The sequence below is a fragment of the Eurytemora carolleeae genome, unplaced genomic scaffold (genome assembly GCF_000591075.1).
Source record: "Eurytemora carolleeae unplaced genomic scaffold, Eaff_2.0 scaffold403, whole genome shotgun sequence".
NCBI lineage: Eukaryota > Metazoa > Arthropoda > Copepoda > Calanoida > Temoridae > Eurytemora > Eurytemora carolleeae.
In genome coordinates, this window is record NW_019396320.1 from 4,486 (window position 1) to 15,383 (window position 10,898).

Below are 10,898 nucleotides of genomic sequence, written 5' to 3' on the forward strand. Positions count from 1 at the left end.
TAAAAACCAGAACCATTTCTATTTCGACACATCTTAAAGTTACAATATATTAAGTTACAATACATACAATTCAATATCTTGGTGCAGTAAGAAGTCTAAGGTTAGTTCAGTGTTTACATAATAGTTCACACTTTTTATCTTGAATAATTGTTAAATTTACAATGAAAAATCCACACAAAACAAATCGATTCATGAATACTTACATATACATTTCTATAATGTATATGATAAGCATGACTTTTTAACAATGTTTATCTAACAGATATAAAGTTAAAAGGCCTGGAAACTATGCCTCAGAACATTGGCAGAATCTCCATCAACCCAATCTGAAGATCCAGCTCCTCTATATCCAACAGCAGCAAATCTACGGTGATAGCAATGCTTGCAGTATATCTCGTTATCATCACCTAAAAAATGACATCATTAAAAAAGGAATTAAAGATTTTTTTAAATTTAAATTTTAGAGAAACTGTGATTAAAAATACCATCAAAGATAGTGTTAAAAGTAAGTTGCTGCTCGCATCCCAAACATGTTGCACATTTTTTGTGATAACTGCGACCCTTGGAGAATATTTCCTCAGCTGAGAAGACTCCACCTCCACACCGAGGGCAGTTTTTCTTTTCATCACTGGATTTGATCAGTCCAGTATTTCGGGCCTTAAGGTCTATATCAGATGGTCTGTTTTGAGGACCATAGTTTTTATTATAGCACATCTTACAATAAATGTTTCCATCAGGGCCATCATTGTTCTTCAGGGAGTCAAGAACAGCAAGGCATTCATGACACTTGAAGCAGTTCTTGTGATACCATTTTCCAGCAGCAGTCACCATCTTCTCAGCCTCAAAGACTTTACCCTCACATTTAGGGCAGCAGTCTTGGCTGTCCCTGTCTCCTTTGATGACCCATGTTTCAATCGTAGAACGGGCAAGCATGTCATCCTCATTATCATAAAACTTGCCAAGGTTTTTAGATCTCGGGCCCAAGAGCTTTGTAGCACGAGACCTGGATCTGGACTTTGATCCAAAGGAGTAAGCATAGCAGGATTTGCAATATATCTCTCCGTCTGGGCCCTCGCAACAAGTGACAGAGTCTAACTTCCTAACACACTCAATGCAGGAGTAGCAATTCTTGTGGAAGTTTCCAACCTTAGTCGGACATTTTTCTGCTTCAAAAACTTTTCCATTGCATCTTGGGCATGTGTCTTGATTTCCCTTTTCTCCCATTATTGTTTGTGAATCCATCCAACCTTTGTACTCAGATTTGGCCTTGTGACCAAATTTGACTGCATAGCAATGACGACAGAAAATCTCTCCCTCTGGTCCATTGAAGAATCCAGCATCCAAGTTGGCATGACATTCTGCACAGTTCAAGCAGTACTTGTGAAAAGGGCCTGCTTTAGCCACCACTCTTTCAGCTTCAAACACTTTTCCTTTGCACCTGACACAAGCATCTTCATCAGTCTCATCTGTTGGAAAGATGCTGTTATCTCCAAACTGATTTCTTCCACCTGGCCCAAAATATCTGCCATAGCACACCTTGCAATAAACCTCGTCATCAGGGCCTTCAATCGCCAGAAAGTAATCAAGTTGATGTTTACATTTAATGCATGCAAAGCATTTCTTATGATATAAGCCTCTCTTTGTGATCATCTTCTCAGCTTCAAACACTTTACCATTACATTTTGGACAGCTTTCTCTGTCTCCACTTTCTCCTGGAATCACAGAAGTATCTACAGCAAGTGTGTATCTTCCAGGCCAAGACATCTTGTGGCAGCAAATTGTGCAGTAAAGATCCTCATCTGGACCTATGGCCATCAAATCAATACTGATGGGTCGTGTGCAATTTTTGCAGGTCATGCACTTCTTATGGTAAAGCTTTCCCTTTATCTCCATCTGTTCTGCAGAGAAAACTGCACCTGCGCATCTTGGGCATGCAGTTTCATCACTTTGTGCAGCAATTTTGGTTGTATCTGAAAATGTCAGCGGTGTCTCATTTTTTGGAAAGGATTTGCGAAAGCAAGGCTTGCAATAGATCTCTTTATCTGCACCCTCATAAACATAATGGAGGTTCAAGAAGGGCTTTGTGCATTTAACACAGCAGAAACACTTTGTATGCCAAGCACCTGTCTTTGACAATTTTCTTTCCATCTCAAATGTTTTCCCACCACACCGGTGGCAAGTGCTGTCATCTTTATCATTTCCCTTGATGAGAGATGTATCAGTTGATGTGTGTGGCCTGAGTGTTTCTGCAGAATTTGCATCAGTCCAATCTCCACATCCAGCTCCACGATAGCCTGGGGCCCCAAACTTGCGAGCATAGCAACTTTTGCAGTAAATATCTCCATCCTTACCGTCACAGATGTCCTTAGTCCCAATGTTCTTCTCACAAGTCTTGCAGTTAGCACACTTCTTGTGGTAGTTTCTCCCATTACTCACAACTCTCTCATTATGGAAAACTTTTCCATTACACCTTGGACAGGCTGTAAGATCTCCATCTTCTGCCATAATTGTAGTGGTGCTAAGGAACTTAAGCATGTCACCACCAGACATGGTATAAGCAGCACAACTGAACTTCTTGTTGTAGCACCCCTTGCATAATATTTCTCCATCAGGAGAGTCACAAGCAATGAATTGATCCATTGGCCGCTGGCAATCAAGACAAGAGAAGCATTTCTTGTGGTACCAGTGGTTAAGAGATACCATCTTCTCAGCAGGGTATACCTAAAACATACAATCAGTGACATTTGATAGATAAATTATTGTAAAAAAAAATTTTAGTAGCAATTTAACTCTTATATGCAGCAAAAACATGGTACTATTGTCCTAACTTGACAATAACCCTGGTGTAAAAACATTAACTAATTTTTGATCTGATAACATTTAAAATCCTTTATTATACTTATTGAATAAAAATGTTATTACCATGCCATTGCATCTTGGACAGGCCTTTTCATTCTCCTTTCCTTGAATAGTATGAGTAGCAACTGAAGCTTCATCATAGAACTTAGGCTTAGAGCTTCCTCGAAGCTTTTTATAGCAGACGCGACAATAAATCTAAAAATTATATCAATATGTTAACAAAATTAAATGAATTACAGTGATTATTTCATTAATAATTAATTATTGTTTGAACCTTATTGTCAGGACCATCACATACACTTGTTGAATCAAGCGGCTGAGAGCAGAAAGAACACCGGAAGCAATGTCTACAAAAGGTTTATTTATATAATCAAAAAAACAGTTGCCTGACTTTCTCCGAAGAGAGCAGACCTATTTTCTGCTGACCCAGAATTACAGTCTGGGGAAGTGCTGTGTTTAGTTGTACATCTTGTATCCTACAGGGGAGCATGGAAAGTACATAGATTAAAACAAGACTTCATCTTCAGCCTGGTTAACTAAAAGAAGGAGTTTAACCCCTGTTGGGTATACAAACCATGCACAACGATACAGGTTTTTACTCCACCAGCTGCGAGGACTGAACTGCAATGGAAGACATCCAAAAAAATTATTTTATTTTTATTTTCAAAATTAGCCGAAGTATGATGGAAGGATAGACCAACAAGAAAAAAATTACGAACAAGAAATATAAATATCTCAAATATTTCCATCTGATATCATATAAATATTTAAAAATATTGTAATATTACAAAAAATAAATTATTGAAGTTAAAAAAGAATATTAAAAAGAAAGTTATATCTTTTCTTTAATTTTTATTTTTAATAATAAAAAAGAACTTTCCTAAAAGAAAAAATGTATTTTTTATAATTATTATTATAATTATTAGTATTCTCACCTGTGGTAAAATCCACTGGCAGCAACCATTTTTTCAGCTGCAAATACTTTACCGGTGCATCTAAAGTACAATTTGTTATTTTACAGACAGATTTAATTCCTGTTTTAGATGTTAGGGACTTTCCCAAAAAGGTATTTTCCAATCAGTAACTTTCCAAGGGTATTTACCCAAGTGGCAACTTTCTAAGTCTATCCTAGCCGCAGTGATTTGCCCCCAAGCACGACCTAGCCGCAAACACAGCCTCTTGGCCCATCATAGCCGCAATGCTCGGCCTGTGGCGCCTCAGGAAGCCTAACCTAACCTTAAATGAATATTTAGGAAGTTACCGCTTGGGAAATTGCACATATGGGAAAACGACATTTTCACTTGTCACTTGGAAAGTAACTGAAACCCGTTTTTAGGGTATAAATTAATATTAAGTTCTTTTAGAATAATTGTTGCACCTGGGGCAAGTACCAAGTTCACCATCTCCTTCAATGGAAGTAGTATCCAAGGGCATTGACTTTGTTTTGGCCTTTTTACCATGAATCTTGTCATAGCAGAACAGACAGTAGATTTCATTATCAGGACCATTAGCAAATCCTCTATGAAAAAAAACAGGTTAAAAGGAATGAGTCTCTGCCACAAACTCTGATTTTTTAATCCCTATATCTTTGTAACATTATGCGGTAAATCTTTAATATTTTAAATTTTGATTAATAATTAATTAATAATTAATATAGGGATTAGACCATCAGAATCAGAGTTTGTTAAATTAGATAATTTACCTTGGATCCATTTGGTGCTTACACTCAGCGCAAGTGAAACACTTCCTTCAAAATTTAAATACTTATAAAATCAAATATATTTCAATAATATTAAAAATTTCCATTATTTTTATTATTTTCCGTTTAAATTGACTTTAAACGTAATTTAAATGACCATCCATACAAATATGGCAATGCCAGATCCACAGCAGTACCATTTGTCTGATAAATATTGTGGAAGATATTGTCGTTTTTCTATGTTTAAAAGTGTTAAATTCTGATAATTCCTGTAAGTTTTCCTGCAATGGAAATGCGCAAATCACTTTTGTAGAGAAACCACAATAAAAAGTAATCGGGCTTCAAAATGAAAACAATGCTTGTAAGGGTACCATTGCTAATTGGAGATTTCCATTTTTGCATGGAGGGTCACTTGAAGTTACGCTTACAGTCCCTTTAAGATAGGACAACGATGAAAATGTCTAACCTGTGATAGCTTCCAGGTTTAGCAATCTGTTTCTCAGCTTCAAACACTTTACCACAGCAGCGTGGGCAAACATCTGGCTCACCATCTTCTCCCTACAGTGCAACAAATTTAAATCTATGTTTTGTGACCATTTTATAAACCTTTTTATCTTAATTTTGATTACCTCATGCAGATGCATGAAAAGCTTTAAGGAAACGTTTTAAAACTGTATTCTGTTATGCTTTAATTTAACTTTGCAAGTTGCAGCATAAAACGAACCAAAAAAACTACCGTTCGTTTTAGGTTCGTTTTAGGTTCGTTTTAGGTTCGTTTTTTTGCGTATATTGTCAATGTAAGATAAGTAAATGTCTTATAGAATATAGAATTTTGAAAATTTGTTTTTTTCTAAGCCAAATTTTGATCCTGAGAGAAAATATCTGGAGAAAAAAATAAAACCTAAATGATCATCTATAGTTGTATGTATGGGTAATTTAAATCTGAACAATAATAAGGAAAAGAATTTTTCTGTAATATTAAAATTTCGGTGTAAATATGACTTTAAAGCCAGAAAAGACACCGGTAAACAAAAGATGCTAATTTCTTGCTGCCCCTTTTCAAGTTAATCACCAACTAAAATTTATAATTTTACTTAGAACTCTGATCTGAATTCAAAGTTATTATGTGAAATTTTTATTCACATTTTTATCTCTTCCACCAGCATGAGTTATTTCACACACTGGAAGGCAAGCTTGTCAGAAAAAATTCTTTTCTAATTGTTGTTTCGATTCCAAAACCAGATATTTTACCAATGAGAAAACGGAATTGTAAACTATTGATCTCCCCCCTCCGGCTTCTAAACAATTTATTGATAATGGTAAATAATAAAGCTCATTATATATGTCAGCTACAGCTGGCAAAACGCCCGAACCAACTGAGTTGAACATTTTCTAGGGAACTATTAAGTACCCCGGAGGTAACATAGGCTTTAAAAAAATTCTACGGCCAACGCCGGGCAGCTAGTGTTAAAAAATAAGTAAACTATATACATACCTTTAGAAGAGTAACATCAGAATCATGAAGATTTGGTTTGGACTTGTGTCCGTGCTCATAAGCATAACAGTTCTTACAATACACTTCATTATCTGGGCCTAAATCAAATAAGATGAGAGCAAATATTTAACTCCTAGCTTAAAGGGAGTGTTCGCGAAAAATAAAAGGGGGTATAAGAACTTTTAAATACAAGAATGAATAATTTATATGTTGAAGGTTTCGATAATTACGTAATAACTGAAATGGTAAATATGCTCGGTCTTCTTTTCAAAGATTTAAAAAAAATTCTAATTATAATTTTACTTTTACAGAATAGAATAAATTGTACATTTTCAATGATAAAATTGAGGATTCTTAAAACCAATAGATAAATTTTTTTTGAAAAATCTTTGAAAAATGCATGTAGAAACTTGTGTCACATTTTGATATTTGATTAAAATAATAAATATGATTTTGTTTTTTAAATAATATTTCGCTGGCGCTGGATTTTCGGACATTCCTGGAAAATATGAAAATATCGTCTTCATTATCAAAAATCCTCGAAACAGGAATGAATGTTTTCAAAAGTAACTCTCAAATCATGAAAAATAAAAAATAATATGAAGTATCAAATATAACGAACATGTCGAAAATTTATCGATGACTATTGTTTGTAATATCTGTATGATTTGTTTGAAATTAAATTGATCTGTTTACGATCCGAAATAAATGTTGCAACTTTCTGAATTTGTATGGAAGCTACGTTCTAATCAGTTTAAGTAGTTTTTAACAATTTTCTCGTGATAGACGCAACAGATAGAAATATGATTAGTAGCAATCAAATCGCTTTTTTTTTCGCCGTAAGCCTTTAATTTTTCGCGAACAGTCCCTTTACAGCGACATTAAAAGTAATTTTAGGTAACCCATTTATAGAATGTCACAACGGTACCCAATAAAAGCTTTTCTTATCAAACATGAAATAGATATCCATGTTTTTGTTTTTGAAAATTATTTGAGAATATCTGGGGTCTCTTTGAAAATGAAACAATGGTAAAAATAACAAAATTAAACATTATTGATCAAATTAAGGTTTTAAGGATACCATTTAAAATCTGGCATGCATGACCCTCTCTAAATAACAGGTCGCTTGAAATTACATAGGAAATCCCTTTAAAACATGTTGTGTTTATCACCTTCTGAGAGCGACTGATAGTCTAGTGGCCTCTTGCACTTGAGACACTTGAAGCACTTCTTGTGATAATAACCAAACTTTCCGGTCATCTTTTCAGCTTCGAACACCTGGGAAAAGAAATCTGGATAATTTAAAAATCATTTTTCATGATTGGGTTAACTTTAGATTGTTGCAACGCATTAACCTTTGATTTGACCTTACTAACTCACTCATACTTTTTTGTAGCTCAAGACTTTAGAACTTGTTTTCGCTTCAGTTAAAGAAGTAATTGGCAAAATGCTCATGGAATTTTTGTCAGTGCTTGCTAAATTACTAGATATTTATATAGTAATACCTTTCCACCACAACGAGGACAGCTGTCCTTGGTTTCCACATCTCCTGAGCCCATGATGATAGTTGTATCAGTGAGAACATTAGGACGCTCAGGTGCTGTTACTATCTTCAGGCAGACATTGCAGTAGATGTCTTGGTCTATAAACAGACACACAATTTTAAATAATTAATAGATAAAATAAAACCTCCCTTAAAGGGACTGTGTATGTGTAAATTCAAGTTACCCTCCGTTTAAAAGAGGAACATCAGTCAAAGGTTTGAAGGGTACCATTGTGAATCTGGCATGCCCATCTTTTAAAGGGAAGGTCACTTGAAATTACGTATACAGTCCCTTTAAACACTAAACTGCAAAAAGTGTAATTTAATTGTCTTCTCACTGCGGTATAATTTATGACACATTAAGATTTTGTGACCTCGTAGCTCCTCTTGTTTTGATTTCACGCATAATTATGAGAAAAGAAAACTTAACGGTCAAATATTAGTTTAACGTGACATGCGTTAAACTATTATGTTTATCATGTGGATAGCTATTTATCAAAATTATTTATATCAAAGTTTTATCAAAACATATAAAGCTTAGTTTTAGTTATGCATTTAAAATAAAAACAATAGTAACAAAGTCTCAAATCCTTTCACTGAAATTTTTAGAAATCAATTTTATAACATTTAAGATGTTTTTCTAAATTCCAAAATTGTGAAGATTTTGAAAAAGATGAACACTCCCTTTATAGATAAAAAATTATAATTTACCTGGAGCCACTGTGACCATGAGAGAGTCCATGGGACGGGTGCATCTTTTACAAGTGAAGCATCTCTTGTGGTAAAACTGAAAGTTCATCAAGTTTTTGAAATTTAATATTTTACTCTCACACACCCAGGGACGTGCATTCCGTTTTTTGCCAAAATTTGCTTTCATGGTCAAAACTCGGCACAGTGTAAACAAAGCATTTGTTTTCAAAACTGCTAACTCTAAATGTTTTCTTTTCTTGCATTATGCAAAGTTTTCACCCTGACAGAAATACAGACATAAACGATCAGAAAACTAAAGTTATATAATGATCGTTTTTGGGTAGTTTTTTTTACATTTTTTATAGGATAAAATTTTAAACTTTTATATATGTGTAAGTTAATTATGACAATTTTGAAATGTTGAAACTTTTATCAAATGTTTTCAAAAACGATCTAAAACGATCCAAAAAGATCCAAAATGATCTAGAAAGATCCAAAACGATCCAAAAATTTCCATAACGATCTTAAACTATCCAAAACGATCCAAAACGATCCAAAAGATTAACAACACTACACTTACCTCATCCTTGACAGTGAGTTTCTCTGCCTCATAGACAGCACCTCCACAACGGGGGCAGCCCTGAACATGATGAATTTCAAGTGACCCTCCATGCAAAGATACACAACGGTATTTTTAAAAGCTCTGTCTGATCAAGTATGAATCGTATTTTAATGTTTATAATTTTAAAGTGAATCAGACATTGTCATCTTTGCTTAGAGGGTCAATTGAAATTACGCTTATTTCCTTTAAACAGTTTGGTTGAGAAAGTGTTTAGTCACATCGTCTGAGCTCGATACCCAATTCATAAACTTTTGAATCAAAAGATTCCTTGGATAAACGAGAATTGAGTCTTTGCATCAGACTCAAAATTTCTAATCCCTATATCTTTGATATGGCAAACTTAGGTTATTTGATTCATAGTTTGAAATATTTAAGGTCTACGACATTGGGTTGCAAAGATAAAGGGATTAAAAATTAGAAAATCAGAGTTTGTGAAAAAGACTCAATTGCTTTATCCAAACACTAAAAAAAATACAAATCAATTAACTACTAAAAGATCGGAAGCATGAAAAAATGTAATATATTTAAAGAAATTGAAATATGATTTAGTTTGAATATATTTGCACTATGTATAGATAATAGTTGGAGTACTGTTATCAGTTGAAAACAATATAGAAACTGCAGGAGGGAATCATACTCAAGTATTGTTCACTTTTCCCTTGAAATCCAATATCATAAATCCAATATTGTACACTGTGTTGGTGTACCAATGTCTCATTGACTCTCAGATTCTACAAATTGTACAATTTACATTTTACACAAATGGAAACCTATAAACATGAACACTTTTATCAGAAATACAACGTCTTTATTGATATAAACTTTAGATTAATGTCCTAATTTCAAGCAAAATATTTACTTTTTTAGTACTTATTCATGAAGACATTAATAGACACGTTAAGAGATACATAGGTCATAGATAGACATTCAGACAAATAGAAATATAGATAGACTCGTAGATAGAAAATAGATATAGTCCAACGTTAAACTATCCTTTTCCCACCTCCCACAGCCGCCTGCATTCTTTCCAATGTTTATTTTATCTTGTTTAAAGGTTACTCCTAAAATAGGGAAGCAGGACCAGGTTTTTTCTAAAAATATTTTGAAGAGTTTTCAAAAATATGTTTCTAATTTTAAGATTATATTAAAAATTATGTTTCTAATTTTAAGATTATATTGAAAAATATGTTTCTAATTTTTAGATTATATTGAAAAATATGTTTCTAATTCTAAGATTATATTGAAAAATATATTTCTAATTCTAAGATTATATTGAAAAATGTATTTCTAATTTTAAGATTATATTGAAAAATACGTTTCTAATTTTAAGATTTTATTCAAAAAAAGACAAATATTTCATCAGGATAAAAATAATAAGAGGAAAAATGCAAAATAAAGATGATTAAGGGCCAGAGAGGAAGTAAATCAATATCAAAAAATAATTAATGGTCAAAAAGTTGAAAAGATTTTGAAAACTGTTTTACGTTAAACATTAAAAAAATTTTAACTTTAACTTTCTCTCAATCGTTTTTTTTCTCGTGGGATAATTTTCGTTGATTAATAAGTTATTAAACAATAATATAGAAATCATTTTTACAAATTTTTTATTGGATTTCCAAAATCTGTCCAGTTTATTGGTTCTCAATACAATCGAAATAATCGGAGAAAAATCTAATTTAATTCTGTTAAAAACCTTTAAGAAGGAGTATGACGGAGATGGGGGAGGGTAAGAGGGGGAAAGGCTGAAGAAGGTGGGGGAAGGGGGGGATTAAGGAAGGGAGAAAGTTGGCAATTAATGTTCTTGGAGCGTGAAGAAAATATTCCTTTTTATCTGATATTTACTTTTCTCTAATTTCACTTCTTGGGCAAATTCTTTTTCAAATCTTTCAACGAAGAAGAATAAAAATAAAAACTTATTTATTTAATAATTTCCATTTCTTTGGTAGAAATACTAGTTTAGAGAACTGGAGAACAATCTGGAATTTCTGGG

General features: G+C 33.3%; 1 protein-coding gene across 1 annotated transcript in view; it reads right to left on the minus strand.

Annotated features, from left to right (window-relative positions):
* Positions 1 to 10,898, minus strand: part of LOC111700872 (uncharacterized) — a 26,060-nt gene continuing 15,162 nt past the window's right edge. The window contains exons 5-17 of the mRNA XM_023471935.1: positions 8,867 to 8,926; positions 8,308 to 8,383; positions 7,559 to 7,695; positions 7,226 to 7,331; positions 6,054 to 6,151; positions 5,025 to 5,116; positions 4,562 to 4,606; positions 4,238 to 4,378; positions 3,795 to 3,854; positions 3,134 to 3,206; positions 2,923 to 3,054; positions 486 to 2,721; positions 1 to 407 (exon numbers count right to left, since the gene is read on the minus strand). Coding sequence (XP_023327703.1) covers positions 271 to 407; positions 486 to 2,721; positions 2,923 to 3,054; positions 3,134 to 3,206; positions 3,795 to 3,854; positions 4,238 to 4,378; positions 4,562 to 4,606; positions 5,025 to 5,116; positions 6,054 to 6,151; positions 7,226 to 7,331; positions 7,559 to 7,695; positions 8,308 to 8,383; positions 8,867 to 8,926 — 3,393 coding nt within the window. The 3' untranslated portion in view covers positions 1 to 270. The remainder of the gene's footprint in view (positions 408 to 485; positions 2,722 to 2,922; positions 3,055 to 3,133; positions 3,207 to 3,794; positions 3,855 to 4,237; positions 4,379 to 4,561; positions 4,607 to 5,024; positions 5,117 to 6,053; positions 6,152 to 7,225; positions 7,332 to 7,558; positions 7,696 to 8,307; positions 8,384 to 8,866; positions 8,927 to 10,898) is intronic.